Here is an 18,044-nt window from a genome sequence, read left to right as displayed (position 1 = left end):
TTGCCACCCTTGTACGCAAGCAATGTCTTTTGGAACTGTTTAGTTTAGTTTTCATGAATTAGTACCTTGATTAGATCTAAATTCTAAAAAAGTTAAATTCTTAAATCATTTGTTTTATTAAAATTTAAATAAACTCAATGTTTTTAATGGTTTCATTATACAAAAAGTTAAATGAAAATGAAAGTTCTTGACACCAAAAAGAGTAGTTTTTAAATAATTAGATATATCACAAATGCATCTGGTAAGAATTAGTTATTTCTGGGACTACTCTTAAATGTTTTCCTTATACTCAAAGTATCGTATTTCTTTCTCTTCGTGCCTAACTCAATCTTTCAAAGTGCTCCAGCTGGCTTATTGATTAGTCTTCCATGAATTTATAAAGACAAGTCTTTTGGCTTCGTTAACCTCCTAAAATGCCACGGACTTTCACTTCTCAGAACAGACTTAAATCGACCTAATCGATTGCATAATCAAAATCAACTGTCAAACGTAATCTAGAGATTTCGCCTCGTGATTCCTGGAAGACACGGATTAAATTGCCTTCGAAAATACTCTCCGCTGGCACTCGAACACTCGAAATCCAGGACACTCGGAAAGCCGGAGGATATCACACCACACATTGTCATTTATTACCTCCAGTACACTTGACTGCCTAACTGCCAAACGAGCGTGTATAATATTTCATTATAAATTACACACGACTTACGTCAATTTGTTTTCGGTGGCCAAACAAAAGTGAAGTTGGGCAGGATGGCAGGCATGCCATAAGTAAGCCATCGCGCACACACTTACGCACAACATATGACGGCTCAGTTTATTAGACAGCAAAAACGGAAGTGGCCATAATTTACTAACGAAGCCATAAGAAGAAAATGGCCGGGCAAACAACGCAGACCCACACATGGCCAATACAGAAAGAATGGCAGCCGTAAAAGAAAATTTATCAATCAAAGATGCCGGAAATGGGGGCGGGGAAGACAAGACACGCTTTCGAATAGTTGTAGCAATAGACGTAAATTTGCTACAACAAGGAGGGCGAACTACTTGATGGCCATTAATATTTTGACAATTTTTCGCCATATCTAGCGGATATTGATGATGCCGACGATGGATGAGTTTCTGTGCTTATTTGTTTATAACGCATACGTCATGTTAGTTATTGATGAGCTTGCCATGTGCAGGCCATCAATTATGTGCGGACTTTCCCCTGCGACGGCACAAACTCAGTTGGAGTCGTTAAAATGCAGCATAAAATGCGAGTAAGAAAGCCCCAGTGTAAATAGGGTGCGCATTATGCATACGCCCTGGTGTCCCGGGCACAATGTATGACACATTTACGGGGCTGCAACAAATGCAGAAAAGCAGCGCGTTCGAGAATTGTGCACAAAATGTAACTGGAACGCAATTATGTGGCAGATTCTACACAGCCTCCCCCTTGATCACCATAAATTGCAATGGGTCCGTGGGGAAAATGAGGAAAAGAAAACTATTAAGGTGGCGCAGCACTTGCTTCGATTTCAAAACGACTTCCAACCAATTTCTATTCGCCATTTTTTTCCCAGTCCGCAATTTTCTTAAGCAGTTTTACGCCTGAACGCTGACATAATGTTGTTAACCGATAATACGTTGAAATTGAAAAGGGAATCGAAAAGGAAGGAAGGAAAAGTTGGAAAAGGGGGAGAAAGGATCTGGAAGCTGGCGGAGGAAAAGCGGACCCAGCACAGCAGGTCCTGCAGTCGCAGTCAGCGGCAAAGCCACACAAAATCTCTCACGACAAATTGCATATTTCAATTTGCAACAACATTCAGGGCCAGGAGCCACATCGAGTCTCCCTTCTGGTCCAGACATTTTTCTCCCACCCATCCAGCCCCCTTATCTTCTCGAAGCAGCTCCACACTTGGGGAAAATCCCCATTAAAGTCATATAATAAAAATCTTGAGTTAAGAGAGGGCTGTCTAGGAATTTTCTAGTTAGGAATAATAGGTTGATAGCCTTATAATCAAGGCACAATAAATTTTACTCATAGGAGATGACCTGAATGTTCTTAATAAAATAATATAGTTATGTATACAGTTTCTAGGGTTTGTAATACAATCGATGACACTATCGATACTATCGATAGAATTAAAATTTTGAAAACATCGATGGTTTTTACCCAAAATCGACAATACCAGTTATCAAAATATCGGATGTGATTTTGTAATTTTTGGTATTTAGATTTGATTAGATTTATTTTTGTTATGTATATTGTCATTTATTTGCTCTTATTTTCTATAATATCGATAATGTCGATAGTGGCCACTATCGATTGCTGAAACTATGATGGTGTCTACTATCGATGTATTCCCAACCTTACGTTTAAATAGTGCACCCTGTTAAAAATTTACGTATTAAGACTTGGTGATTTTACTACCGAAATTAGTATTTTCCTCATATTTTGTTTCCTGTGCACAGTTCCTCCTTGAAGGGCTTTTGTTTCGCCCACATTTCTTTTTTAGAAGTCAGGTGTCTGCTTCATATTGGTTTTGTTAAAATGCACTCTCACCTGTGCACTCGTATGCAAAACGCCGGGCTGGCTGGTTTAAGCCGGAGTTAAGCCTGTGCATGGGTTAAGCGGTAGAATGCATTAAGATTAAGTGGCCCGGTTCTGTTTCTGGCCCGGATCCCATATCCCAGATCCCAGCCGCCCTTGCGATCGACTCCTCTGGCCTGCAGTGCAATTTATTACGCATACGCAGGGTGGGGGATGGCTTACATTAAGTCGGTACATGTGTTTAACTAGCTTGCAAATGGCAGCCGGAGCTTCTTGGGCTAACAGGTGCTGGGCAAAGTGGATCGTTAAGGAAGCCCAAAAGGCCACTGATTCGCACCAGTAACATTTTCGATGACATTTCAAAAGAAATTACCATTTACGCTCGGATTTCACTTTTTTGCAAGGGCGAGTGCAGGAAAAAATTCGAGAGGATCTCACACAATGCGTTTTGAGTGAACGTGTCCGGGGGCATCATAATATTTTACATTTTTATGAAGTGCCAGACGCTGCCACAGGGCCAAGGCAATAAAAATCGTATTTTGTGGGTTGTAAAAGTTCAGCAAAAACCAAAAGAAGTGAAAGGGAATGCCAAGCAATGTTGGCAGCAACATTTTCCATTTGCATTTGACTCGTTTCGTTTCGGTTCGCCTTCGCAGCGCTTTTTCTTTATTTTTTCTTTTAATGATTTATCGGCGTTTAAGTGTGGCGTGGGCCAAGTGACGCATCGTAAAGTTTTCCACTCTCTGTGTGCGCCTAATTTAATGCAACAATTTTTTCTTCACACTTGCCTGGCGCTGGCTTTCCCCGGCATTTTCCTGGACCATTTTCCCGTCGCATTTTCCTCATTCATTTCGGGCTTATCAGCGAGGAAGCAAAGGGCATTTGTGTGGCTGAGGGGCCAGGAGCACGTGTGTGTTTGGGTGCTGTGTACATGAATGTAAATTGAGTTTTGGCGGGCAAAGTACTTTGTAATTTATGGCGTGCAATGTGCGTAAGGAGTCACGTGATAACTTCATACTTTCCGCTCCCACAGACGCATTCATATTTCTTTTACGAGCTTTTATGTTTTTTATTTATGAGTGTTTAGCCGCATTTTGCATGACGAAATCATAATTTCATCTCTCTGCGTTTTTGACATTTTGCTTTGTTTCCTGCGGCTGGTTCCATCCTATATATTTGCCAAGTACGTGCAATATATTAAATGCCAAGAGTTCATCCGCTGGGTTTATTAGCATTATAGGGCCACAGATTACTCGAGATTAGATGGCTCATTTAGGACGGAATTGCCAGCTCTCCTTCAGCCGCCGCTCGGAATTTAAACTTTAACATTTTCAATTTGCCTTGAAACTATTCGAAAACTTTCTGCTCATACAATTTGAGAAAAAGTTGCCGTCCCGAAAACTTTAAGTTTGAATGACTTTTTGCATTTACGAGTACATTTGCCTACTCACTCATGCAGTTCGAGACAAATACTAAGTGGAAAATCAAGTTTCTCCGCCTGACCACAGGAACTTTAATTGGTATTTGAACCAATTGACTTTTGGCCAACAATTTTTCGCAAAACATTTTCCAGCTTTCCACACAGTATAACCAGAAATCCCAATTTATATCTTGTCTGCAATTGAATTATTCAATTCACTTATCGGGTTTTTACCGAGAAAAAGTTACGAACTTCATGTGCTCCTTTTTCGGAAAACCCCAAACATGTTTGTGTTAATCTCCCACCATCACTTAAGCCCCATAACGCAGCCAACAGTTTAACAAGCTTTTTAAAACTACAGGAAGCGACAGGAAAAACTAAAAAAAAAATCAAAAATATTTGCAACCAGTTTCATTCATTTGTCGGAGCTGAAAAGTTTCGCCGAATCGAAAACATAAAAATGGGAGGAAAAGAAAAACTTAAGCGAAAGTAATAAACTACAAAACCGAAAATGCACTCGCCACCTAAAAACAGGAGGACGGGGCGAAACAGTTCGGGACTGGCTTGGTTCAGGAGTTAAGAGAACCAGCAGCTCGGCCATAAAGTGCAAAATGTCGAAAAATAATGATAGAAAAGGAAAACTTACGTGACCGTAACTGTGTCACCTGGATAACTCAGGGCCCGGCGAAACATTCCCACGAACCCAGAACCCAATGAACCTTAAATTGAAGACACACTCCGCCCCACAACCCTGCAATTTATTAAATCGATAAAAACGAAAACAGAAGGTATAAAAAAAGGCCAGGGAAAAAGATTGATGGAGATCAGGAATTTGTTGAATAAACACTTTAAACTCGACCTGTGTCAGTATTAAAGGTCTTAACAAAATACAGCATATACTTGATAAACAGTAGACTGTACTTACTAATGTATAAACGCATTTTTATACAAATTTAATAATGCCTTATACGTTATTGTAAACAACCAATTTATTACGGTGGAATTTAAAAATATAAAATGTTTACTACGATTCGAATATTCGAATATTCTTCACTTAAAAATAAAGCTGTGTTCTAATGGCTTCAACTTTCTTAAATAATATATTTGTTTAATACAGTTAAATAAGTCCTCTTGACCAGAATTTGCCGTACTTAAAAATATACTTCGTGTATAACAAAGGACGACACTAAACTTGAAGCTCAACGAAATGAAATTTTCTCACTACAACTACCATAAAACGAAATGAACTAGATTTTTTGCAGCATCTTCCATCGAACACAAGTAGCATTGTTTGGGAGCAGGAAATGAAAGGGGTTTTCCAGGGAAAAGGGGAAAGTCGGGGAACTTCGACGACAATGCGGCTGCCAGCAGGCCAGGCAAAATGAGCTGAGGATATTGATTTCACCTAGTTTTTGGTTGCCTGAAGGCTGTTTTCAGACCCGGTTTCCTCTTCTCCTCGAGCTTTTAGTTTGTTACTTTTTTGTTTATTGAGTTTGTTTTGGGTGTGAAAGTGTGTGCCATAAAACAAGCAATACAATATTGTGTGAGCATACTTGAAAATGAATTTCAATAGCAGCAACTTTATTATCAACAAATTGCTCTACATACTCGAGTGGTTTGTCAACTAAACTTTGTTTGCGGGAATTGTTAAAGCAAATGTGTGTACACATAAAGTGAGCTCAGAAAACCGTTTCAAACTATCCTAAATAAAACAATAGAGTATTGATAATATATTTTAGCCGATTATTAAGGCAATAAGCCAAAAAAAGTCAGACAAAATCTCCATTCAATTTCAGTTTGAAGCATTGAACAATTTAATATTTTTGGCCTTGACTATGTCATTATAGAACAATATAAAGTAAGTTATCCGTGTAAAGCTTTTAAAGACCCGATTTCACATATATTATTTTAACCAAACTTGCCAAATATTTTTCCCAGTGAGAGAATGAATTAATGTTCTTTTGCTTGCTTAAATTTCGATCAAGAACTATTTTACAATATTCCAAGAAAATAGGTATTATTTAGTGTATGATATGAGGGAACACATACCTCTCAAGAAACAGGAGTCTGATTTGAATAATTTATTTAATTTTCCCTTCATTCTCTTTTTAGATTATAAAATGTAATCCAGCTTAATGCCTTTATCCGTTCCCAGTGGCCATATTTTTGAGAGTGCTGCCCTAATAGTGTCAATCACTTTAGTTCCATTTAGTGGCACACTGACAGAATTTGGCTAAATGTCGCTACAAAATGTGTGCTATTAGACGGCAGAAAAGAGAAAGCACGCATTTGCCACATGCTGCAAATATGATTAAATTTATGCCAGTCAAAATAACACAGAACTGTCGACACTGCTTCGAAAGACGGCAACTCCCGACGGCAACTTTCAGACGAGACCGCCTAAAAAGTTGACATCCAAGTTGTGATTTGCCGGTCGCAATTAAATGGGGCTGACTGCCTGAACGACAACCCGAGCATGTAAATTAAAACATGTTCAACTTATTAACAAGCACGACAGTGGGCCCCGAAAGTCGCATTAGTTTCCGGCAAACACATATTTGTAGTCGCGTTACTACAAAATATTTACATTTGCAAAATTATGCGGAGCAAACTTTTTGCCCAGCACCCAGCAAAAACTATTGTACAAGTTTTTTAAGGCGGGGCAGTTGTGGGCGAACCCTGCTAAACTTATGTCTGTCTGCGATACACCGAAATAAAAGAATGATTAGGAAAATAGTACAAAATATCATTAACTTAAACATATTTTTTATATCCAAAACTTTAACTATGTAAATCTACGGTAAAGAGCTCTTTAATATCTATATACCATCCACATAAATGTTGCATTTGGCCCATAACATTTCATTGTAGGTCAAGAATATCTAGCATTTCTTTAAGATTAAGTTCCTTAAGTACTTCTTTGTTCTGAGTGCATTTGTGTATGTGCTGACTTCTTCTCGGGGGCAGTCATAAAAGTTTAATTCCTTTTTCTCTGCTTGCTGTAAGTAGCATCCCCCGGGGGCTGCAACTTGCAGAAAACGTCGCCATTTTTGTTGAAATGACAACAAAAGTTTTCTGGCCGGGTTTTTGTGCGGGTGGTCGGAAGTTTTGGAGACAAGTTTTAAATGCTGTTTGCATGTTCCGTGGCTTTCCCTTCACTTCCCGTTCTGGGGAGAACCTTTCTGGCCTCAAATTACTGTAATGACTGAAGGGGGGCTTTGCATTTTTGCGGCCTTCATGGAATTTATAGGTTTTTACGGCTGAAAAGTTTTCTCACAACTAATACAGAAATTTTTGTCAATTATGCGGTGTAATTTGCCGAGCTAAACTGCTATCTTCTAATTTGCCAAATTAGTGAAATGTTTAAAGTACTTGGTCTTTACAAGGAGCTTATGAAACCAAAGTGTGTAAGCAGATATGGCATATTTGAAATTAATTTTGAAAAGTTTCTTGGCACTGTGAAACTGTAAATTATCCCAGCTATATTACATTTTACCAAAGTATCTGCGTTTAGGAGGAAACTCATTGAATTAGCTCGAAATATGAGACTTGTGACACTGCTGTGACATCGAGGCGAGAAGATTTTCCATAGATATTGACATTGGTTTCCATTCGGTGGCACGTTAACACACAGCCACCGACTCACAGTGGGTTTTGGCCAGGTCTCAATAGGTATCCGTCTATATATGGTGTGGATCCCCCCGATTCTTTGCCCGGGGTCCCCACACGTGCCACGAGCCATGCTTTGTTCGCGCTATTTATAAAAGTCAGTGACACAGTAACTTGCTTTCCTCCTTTGGCCTTTATACGGTGCTCGTTTCGCCACTTCTTCTAACTCTTGGTAACAGAACCATCCATACCATCCGCATCCCCATCCCCATCCCAAGACCCTATCGCCTCCTCAACTCTTTTTCCGCTTTGATAAGCAGGTTCTTTTGTTCCAGCCAGGAACTTTCTATGTGGGCAGCAGGCGAGAAACCCGTGCTCATATTGCTTTTGTTATGCTTGTTGTTGTGGCTTTTGTTCGGTGGGTGGTGCACTGTGGGTAGTGCAGAGTGGGTGGTGGGGTGGTGGCTCCGCCTGATGTTGACTAGCTCAGAAGCGTGTGCTCAGATACATGCGATATGTATCTACCAAAGATGCAGCTGCACAAACTCTGCTTTCCTCCTCGTTTCCTTCTTTTCTAAAGATAAATTTATGTTTGCATTTTGCGAGCGATTTCGTGTTCTTTGCTGCAAAGTGAGTATAGTTTTACTTGTAGATGGCCTTAAAGTGATGTCTTACTTTTTGAGGCAGTGTGCAGTTTTAAAGCTAAGTTGGGACTGCTGATATAGTGATATACATTTTTGCAAAATTATTGCTTTGAAATCTATTTATTTATATATATTATAAATAAATATACAACTTAAAGTTGATTTCACATTCTGTATTGATAGTAAACTTCGATTTTAGTTGTTATGGTCAAAGTGGCAATCTAAAAAGTGGTAATACTTTACTCCCTGAAATGCTTAAAATACACTTATCCTGTCTAGATGGCAGAACTTCTCCGCCCTAATCCCCAAATGTGCGTTTCCAAAGGCTCACACTCGTCTTAGGATTACATCACACACACACACGTCAGCAAAAAGGGATCAATGCAGCCCCCTTATTTTTTCTTCTTGAGGAAAAAGCCTTTCAATACGTAAATACCTTAAGCTCCAAAACGTGTCGGTTCCGATTGGAGTCCACTAGACCAGGAGAGCCTTCGATGACTTTGGGCTTTCGTCACACAAGCCGAAAGGGAAAAGAGTTGTTTACTTCTAATTTGGCTATTTTCGAGGCTTAGACGCTCATTTGTCCCTGAATCGAGTCAATTGAGGTCTGATTTAATACCTTGTTTACCCGTTTTCCAAGGCAGACTTGATTAATGGATTTGGCTTTTCAGCTGGGGGTTTAAAGGCGCACTCCGTGAATCTGTTCTTCCGCAATTATTTCCCTCATTGCAAGCTTGAATTATTTCTACAGGACTTCCGGCGGAAAGACAATCAATTTTTGTTCTCCCATAATACAATTTACCTCCATCGTTTGCTTCAATTGAGCAGCTGTCGATTAACATTTCTTTTTCCTTTCGTTGCACAGCGAAAAACTCAAAACAATCCTAGTCACAAGTGGAAAAATTCCCATATCTAACATAACGATGTTTAATTAAAACATACTATCTCAATATTCAAATAAATATACTATTGATCATTTTGAAAAAGATGGAAAAAATAAAGATTATAAATATATTTTGTTTTCTCTGTATTTTACAGTCGGATCGCGTGACTCCTCGGGCAGTTCCTCGGCCTCATCCACCGGCTCCTCATCCTCCTCTTCGTCTGGCAGTGGTGGCTCCAGCTCATCCTCCTCGTCGTCTTCGTCATCATCCTCGTCGGCTGGGAGCGGAGGTCCTGCCAAGTATCCTGTTCTGGTCTTTGTGCACGGCGAGTCATATGAGTGGAACAGCGGCAATCCCTACGACGGATCGGTGCTGGCCAGCTATGGACAAATATTGGTGGTAACCATAAATTATCGCCTCGGAGTGCTGGGTAAGTGCTCCACACACTCGAATCCTAATGCTAATTGATATGCCGAGTGCATGACCGAAAGGACGAAGGACTGCCGGACGGACAGGCAGCGAGGTCAGTGCAATGAGGCGGACGTGCGCCAACCAACCGACCCCTCAGCCTTTCAGCCTTTCGGCCAACCTCCTTGCCCATCCAACGCAAAAGCTGCAACATCAACTGCACTTCCGCCGTAACAACTGCAGCTACCAGGCGTACATTTATTCCATAATCTAACTAATTTAGCTACAGTCTGGCGCAAAATTCGCCAGCGGCACGGTGGATACTTTATACAATATAGTCCCTGTAGGAAAGGGGGGAAATATATTAAACTTTCTCCTGTATTGATTTATAAAAAATGTTGGATAAAAAGATAATATTTCAAAATATTTAGGTAAACCATTTTAACCATCAAAGCTTTTCCTATTTTAACTAAGATATATAGTACCTTTTTTGAAACTCAGTTTTTTCTAGTGCAGAAAAATCAAACAATTTGGGCGTTTCAAGTTTTTGGGTGGGTAAATATTTTTTAAGTTCATAGAATTTATTTACTTTTAAATTATTTTATTGGAAAAAACTGCATAAAATTAAAGTAAATGGTTAATGGTATGAAAAGTACCTGTACATAACTAAGTTGTACTATATATACATATAGTGTTTTGTAACTTGAAACGCACTTGGCTTAATATTTCGTATGTATCTGTTTTCCTTAAGGGAATCTAAGCTTTTAAAAACCTTTACCGATTTTTTTTGTGAAAAGTACGTAATATTTCCACTGTGCGCTGCCCGAAACACTGTGTAAATTCAAATGCACAGACGAAATTAGTGTGACCTCATTTGGCGCCTGCCACCATTTCTTTCTGCCTTTAGACCCCTTCCCTAAGCCAGCCGACCCCCTCTGCTGCTGCTGCCGCCGTCTCTGTTGTTGCAGAGGAAACGGAAGTGCTGACATCATGATTTGCACGCGTGACTTTGCACATTTTTGCGCGCCCGAGAGAGCGGGCAAAAAAAGAGTGGCGTTTGACATTTTAAATAGGCAACGAGACCGACTGACTGACTGCACGACTACGCGGCGAATCGATTAAATTTCCATTCGCGAGCCAATCAGGCGGCAAGGAAAACTGCTGATTAAGTGCGGGCAAACCCGGCAACTATTTGCAGGCTTTCTGAATGCCAACACGGACCGCTACTCGAAGCTGCCGGCCAATTACGGCCTGATGGACATCATTGCGGCGCTGCACTGGCTCAAGGAGAACATCGTGGCCTTCGGCGGGGATCCCAACAGCATCACCCTCGCAGGACACGGAACGGGGGCGGCCTGCGTCCACTTCCTCATCTCGTCGATGGCCGTGCCGGAGGGTGAGTACGACCCCATTATCCCTCTGACGGTACAAACATACGAGGGGAACGATACTGCAGTTGCAGGACCCCATTTCATTAGCCGTTCGGGGGGAAAAGAACAAAAAACAAGGAAGAACGCTATAGTCGAGAACCTCGACTATCAGATACCCGTTACTCAGCTATATGGAGATATGCAAGCAGCAAAGCGAGATTAAAATGCGCCACCTACCGCCGGTATACAGATTTAAGCGTTATGGGCGTTAGAGTGGCCGTGGCAAATTTTTTTTTAGATCAATCGATAGGAATCGACGAGACCAATACATTTCAGTTAAAATTTTTTATCTAGCATGAAAATTGTGGGCGTCACAGGTTTTCGCGGTTTGTGGGCGTTAAAGTGGGCGTGGCAAATTTTTTTTTGGGTCAATCGATAGGTATTGATGAGAACAATACATTTCAGTTAAAACTTTTATTCTAGCATCAAAACTGTAGGAGCCACAGTTTTGGGCGGTTTGTGGGCGTTAGAGTGGGCGTGGCACTGTGCCGAAACAAACTTGCGCTGCGTAAGAAGCTCAGGAATCTGCACGCCAAATCTCAATAGCCTAGCTCCCATAGTTTCCGAGATCTCAGCGTTCATCCGGACGGACAGACAGACGGACAGACGGACAGACGGACAGACGGACAGACGGACATGGCTAGATCGACTCGGCTAGTGATCCTGATCAAGAATATATATACTTTGTGGGGTCGGAAACGCTTCCTTCTGCCTGTTACATACTTTCCGACGAATCTAGTATACCCTTTTACTCTACGAGTAACGGGTATAATAAACCCATTTCGCCATTTTACAATTTATTTTCACTATTCTTATTACTCTGAATACTAGCAACTGTCATATAAATTATACACTAAGGAGATAAATTTCTTAAAAATATTTTTAATAACTACTTGTTTGCAGTTCGCAACAATTTTAATAGTTTTTCTGTATAACAGAGATGTTTGAAAAACTTGTATACTTTCAAATATTTCTGTAAGAGTCATAACTCATCATATCAAACCATTCTCTCTGACATTCTATAATAAATTTTTTTGAAATTTGTGCAAGACGTAGACTCTGGCGTCTAGAAATAAAAGATCACACTTGATTATCAAAAGGCTAAGACAAAATGCATGTTAATTTAAAAAAAAACTTTAGACCTTTTCTTTATTTTAACGGAAATGACATTTTCAAAAAATTATATAAAAGGGTTCCACATAAGAAACTCACCTGTCGTGTTCTTTTGATAAAGTTTGCCAGCAGTCAGGTATTCCACTGATTTTTTTTCCGTGCACTCCTGTACTTCCGTCCTCTAGGCCTGCTCTTCAATCGAGCCATCTTGATGTCCGGCTCAGGCCTGGCGCCCTGGTCGCTGGTCAGCAACCCGGCCAAGTATGCGGCCATTGTGGCCCACCACGTGAACTGCGCCTCCGACCTGCCGCACGCCCACCTTATGAAGTGCCTGCGGGAAAAGACCCTGGACCAGCTGCTCAGCGTGCCCATCCGTCCGCCGGAGTTTGGCTTCGCCTTCGGGCCCAGCATCGACGGAGTGGTCATCGACGGCGGGGACTACGTGCCGCCCGCCCCCGGATCTCCGGCGGCCCAGGCCCAGGCTCAGGCATCGACGGCCGCCGGAAACGGGCTGGGCGGGGAGGCGGGCATCGCTGCCGCTGGCGGTTGGGGAACGCCCGGACAACTCGAGAATATCGGTGAGTTTCAAGTTGGCTTCTGTGCCCATTTTAATGGATTGGATATTGGATTTTAGACTTTACTTTAAAGTTTATTACTTATACGCCATGTTGCCGATGCTCTTATATTTTATTAGCAATTGTTGGCTTAGATGGCTTACATTTACATGAAGCACGTACAAAGAACTATAGGGTTTTTAAAAACATATGCAGGGACAACCTAATATAATATTTTAATGAAGCTCATGTCGCTGAAACAAAACAAAGTTGTTACGAGTACTACTAACCTGGTTATCGTCAAATCATTAAAAATATTATAAAACCATATTATTATTATTTTTCTATTCATAATGCGTAGTCAAGGCTTTATAGTGAAAAAGAAACATTTAAAAATGAGTTGTTGTTTTATTATATAATATAAAAAAATGTTTTCAGTAATTGTGTAACGACAATAATACAATTTACATTTACTAATAAAAAGGGTTAGTTAAATTCATAAAAAAATGTTAAGTACACCTGGTCGCGTTTTTCGTGTACTCGCAAATTACTTTCATTTCCTTTGCATAATTAAAATAAATTATAATGCAATGGTTTTTTCGCTCCTCCAATTTTCTCCCCAACCCGATTCCAACGGCTTCTGCGGATGATGATGATGATGATGAAATGATGTTTCCTCACACATATGCCTGCACGAACGAACAACAACACACACGTTTTCACAACATGCGGCGGACTTTTTAATTAATGCAGTATTAATGAGAAAAACTGCCATTAACAAGTTGTCAAGGTAAGTTGGGCCAGGCCAGCAAATGCTTAATTATTTTTACCTTAACTCTTACCCCTTACACATATATGGAGGATTACACTAGGAAAAATGTATTACAATATCCCTTCTTTATTATCTAAGAAGTTTCCGAATATTTTAAGAGACAGCAACTTCACCTAAATTATGGGATTATTTACTACATACACCTAACACTCTAAAAATGCTTATTATACCTAGAAAATGTACTTAAAATATTTGGGGGCTTAAGGTAAATGTTGATCCATTTAGGTCATGTTTTTCCCAGTGCATAGCTCTATGTAACAAGAGTAGGGTCTATAATTAATTTAAAGTTCTGGCTTCTTTTGGCAAGTTTGTGCCTGCTTTGTTGGGTGTCAAAGGAGTTTTATCTGGGCTTTTGCCACGGCACGAGCCCTCTAACAGCCGCTAGTTTAGCCACGATAAGATTTGCCCCAAACCTGCCCGGCCCACACTTGCATATAATTAATTTATGCACATTAGGCACGCAAATGCTGGGCTTCATTTTGTTATGCCCAGCTCGCTGCTGGTCATTGTGGCTCCTGTGGATTTCTGTGGATTTCTGGAGAGCCGAGTGGTGTGGGCCACTTGATTTATGCACTTTGTGTTTGAGCCATTTTACAATGTTAATATATATTATTAACAGCTAATTAGCTGCGATTCCATAATTGATGTGCGGCTCTGCTGTTGAATCCCTTAACTGGGTTAGTTTTAGTGATGGGAGAAGTAATTCGTTTTTACTGAACAGGCACTGAAAATTACTACTGATAGAGTTCATTGAAAATCCTAGTTAAGAGCATAAAATACCCATACACAGAAGTGTCACAGCTTGGAAACCAGCCAACCAAAACCGTCGGTGACAAAGAATATATAGAGTTTCGTAGTAAATTGGGTCTGATTTCAAAATCTTTTAGAAAGGGGACTATTTGGTTGCATTTTCCTCTACCTTTAAAGGTTTTTGTAACACCGAGATTTGGGAGAAATTTGGGCGGAAGAGATTTCTTTGACACCCCTGATAAAATATTTCCCTGAGCTTAACACAATAATATTTAAGATTTTGATGGAAAAGTCTTTACATTTCTTAAAAGTAATGAGTAATAAGTAAGTAACCATAATAAAGGTATAATGACAATTGCTTGATTTTAGACTCACCATGTGGGAGTTATTATAAAAAGTCTTGGCAACCTAGATAAGCAGGTCTAGAGTTTTACAAAAGTGTATGAATTAATTTGTTTAGTCAAAACATACATATATGTTTAGATTACCAGTTAGTTATTCGAAAATCAAGCTAGTGTCATAATACCCTAGCTTCATTTAACAGCTTAGAAAGTGGTATGCAGATTTCTGTTCAACTATAAACCAATAAGTACCGAAATGTAGTTCTTGCCATCACTGGCTGGCTGCAATTCAAGTCAAGCACCATGGCGAACTGCAATTGAATAGATAATTAACTGGGAAGTGGAATGCCAGCCAATCAAACGCACAGTCAATAGTTAATGAGAACTCTTTTTGAGTTGAAAATTGCAGCACTTTGAGGTCCTGGCTTTGAGTTGCAACGGCAGCTCGAGTGCAGCGTTGCATTGTGGGTCTAACATGAATTTATCTCGGTGCGCTTTGTAAACTGTCAATGCCCCGGGGGCTATTAGTCGGTCTCCCAGCCAAAGGAGTATAAATATTTCTTTGTGCACATTTAAAAGCAATTTGCCGAGCACACACGCACACCGCACCGAATATCCAAAGGAATTCCATTAAACGCATGCACAAAGAGCAAATAAAATTTGCCAAATATAAAACGCAAAACTTTCGACCCACCGACCAATCTCTCCTTTCGTCTATGTCCATCGCACACTGTGCGTAAACAAATAGGGCAAAAATAAATTTAAAATTGCAACTGCTGCAAGTAGATGCGCTGGTCAAGGACTGGTAGATACTTGCCCAGCTGCTTTTGGCCAAGAGTTGCTTCAAAGTTTTATATCTATCAAGAGTGCGGTTAGCTGCAAGGGCTTGCTTCAACATGTTTAACAAATGAATGGATCCAAAGTTTTCGGTCAAAATTATTGTGGCAGAGAGATAAATGTGAATTGATGCTTGAGGAATGCAATTTGTTGGTTGCAAATTTGTAATTACAAAGCATAATTTAAACCAGAGCGAGCACTTGGGCAGGGCCCTTGGTTTATTTCTTAATTCGTCTGGCGGAAGGTCGGAAATCGACCCCCTCAATCAGCCACCCAGGTAGCCTTAACCTATCAGAGGAACCTCATCTTTGGCGAGGGATAACAAGGGTGAACTCTGACACCTCTCCAAAAAGCAACTTTACACACAGAAAATATTCGACATTTCCAAATCAAGTCATAATGATATCCTTAAATTTTTAAGTTTAAAATACTCAATCTGTTTGTTTAATTTATGAAACTTATTTAATCAATGCTTATTTGCTTGCTCAACTTATTTCACGTACGACTTAAGTTCGAGTCGAATTTTCTATTCAAAGAATAGCTTAGTATATAAAACTTCCTATTAAATTTAATATTTTATTTTTACTCAAACACCTCGATTACCTACATTATAAAATTCGCTGAAGGGTTTTAGATGAACTAAATATACTTATTTACTACGTTTATGATATGAATTTCATGCATTCTCCAACACAAACAAATTCATGAAATGATATCAGCTGAGCTGTAAGATTATTTGAAATTTATATAGACCTCTATAGAGTAGTATAGGCTGTGCCTTAGCATTTTATGCATTGGGGCTAAATTATTTGGTTTTTGGAATATTAATTGGTTTTTGTATAATTGTATGGTCTGGTTTCAATTAAGTTTAATATATTTCCATTATATTAAAAACCGATTTATATTTACATATGTCTTAAGTATAAACCAGATTTTGTAGGGATTTTATAAACATGAATATATTTTATTTTTCAAGTGCACATATTGACTCCCCATTTCTCAATCGCATTTCCGCAGATACGACCTGATGGCCGGCGTGACACGTGCCGAGGCCTTTTTCAGCTTCAATTCGGGCGACGTGCAGTACGGAATCGAGGCGGATCGCCGGTCGAGAATTTTAAAGGCCTACGTACGCAACACGTACACGTTCCATTTGAACGAGATATTCGCCACGATTGTCAATGAGTATACGGATTGGGAGAGGCCCGTGCAGCATCCAATTAATATCCGGTGAGTAATTGCGTTTGTATGCGAGCCCGGGCCCCGAACCTGAGACTCCAGGTGGGCGGAAAGGGTGAAGACGAAGGATTCAGGGGGTGTGTGCCAAATAAATATTTCGTTCTTAATTAAATGCGCCATGGCATGCCCCGATCTCTGGCTCCGTTGCTCACTTCCCGAGCAGTTTTCAATTAAGGCGGCTTAAATGAATCTTGATTTCAATCTTATGGCAAATGAAATGCAAATTTTTTGTCCATCGTTTCGGTCAGCCTAGCAGCCAGCCTTGCAGCCTGCCAGCCTTCATAAATAATGTTTGGCTGCAATTTGTCCGCAAACGGGTCGCATAAGTGACATGGAAATTGCTCGCACACAAACCCAATCAAATATATGATTTGCTTTTCATTTTTCGATTTCAATCAATATTTATGTTTGCGACTAGGTCGAAGTGACATCGCAGACGGCGTACAGAATGCATTCATATCATGTACACTATACATTTCGACTCTCGTTTCGTTTCGATTTCCTCAAACAATTTATTTGTGTTTGCATAATTTATGCGGAATTACATTTCAATATTTCCAAAGAAATATGGCAAACAAATTGATTTCCCAACTGCAACGCGTGGCGTATACTTAATACAGCCTTTCACAGCCCTGGGAAGTATTCGCCGGAGTTGTGCGGACGTGCGTTAAGTGGCCTGCAATGAAGCACGGCAAACGTTTCACGCTCCAACTCCGCCGGAGACCGCGTTTCCTTGGAGCATTGATCACAGGTGCGGAAGAGGAGGAGGGAAGTCAGGTGGGCGCCTCCCATTCCATTTAAATGTCAACAATACGATAAAAAGGTCTTCCCACCGCGCACCACAAAGTTTTCTTTACTGCGAGTTCTGATTATAATTATATGCAGTTGGAAAAAAAAAATTACAAAGGGCAAATATTAAATCGAATTCTTAGCTCTTTATTGATAAACGTACACTGATAAGAATACATTTAAAATTAATAGTTATTAATACTAAAATTTAAATTAAATGGGTTTTATGAAAATATGTGTGTAAGGCTAGGTTTGATTAAGGCATTTTACCCACTTTATATATAGAAGTTTAGACACCTTCCGTTAACAACCAGTAATAAAAATAATTGGGAAAAATAATGAAATTGAATATACACTATCTTCGGAGACTACTGGAACGAAATAGTAAAAATAATAAAATAACCAATCTCGATGTGGGAATACACAACTACAAACTAATGATGCAGTTTTCCATTACACATTCTCCGGTTGGTATATTTTATATTTATTAAAATATACTATTTACCTTTAAAGCAATAAACCTATTTTCAAAAGCTTTTAAAATTAAAGCTCCCACAATTTCAAACACTAAATTTATCAAGAGACAACGCAAATAATAAAAAGCAAGAGACACTCTTGGTGGTTCCATCTTTGCTGCATTGAAAAGATATGTATGCAAATG

At 39.8% G+C, this 18,044-nt stretch overlaps 2 protein-coding genes across 2 annotated transcripts in view; both read left to right on the top strand.

The window, feature by feature from the left end:
- Window positions 1–18,044, top strand: part of Rtnl2 — a 184,042-nt gene that overhangs the window by 97,727 nt on the left and 68,271 nt on the right. The gene's annotated exons all lie outside the window — the stretch shown is intronic.
- Nlg3 (Neuroligin 3) overlaps window positions 1–18,044 on the top strand; it is a 79,693-nt gene that overhangs the window by 56,774 nt on the left and 4,875 nt on the right. The window contains exons 5-9 of the mRNA XM_036819185.3: window positions 9,245–9,520; window positions 10,697–10,894; window positions 12,227–12,619; window positions 13,349–13,385; window positions 16,373–16,585. Coding sequence (XP_036675080.3) covers window positions 9,245–9,520; window positions 10,697–10,894; window positions 12,227–12,619; window positions 13,349–13,385; window positions 16,373–16,585 — 1,117 coding nt within the window. The remainder of the gene's footprint in view (window positions 1–9,244; window positions 9,521–10,696; window positions 10,895–12,226; window positions 12,620–13,348; window positions 13,386–16,372; window positions 16,586–18,044) is intronic.

The sequence above is a fragment of the Drosophila suzukii genome, chromosome 3, assembly GCF_043229965.1.
Source record: "Drosophila suzukii chromosome 3, CBGP_Dsuzu_IsoJpt1.0, whole genome shotgun sequence".
Taxonomy (NCBI): Eukaryota; Metazoa; Arthropoda; class Insecta; order Diptera; family Drosophilidae; genus Drosophila; species Drosophila suzukii.
Note: the sequence above shows the minus strand (reverse complement) of the source record. Positions and strands in the feature narration are given on the sequence as shown.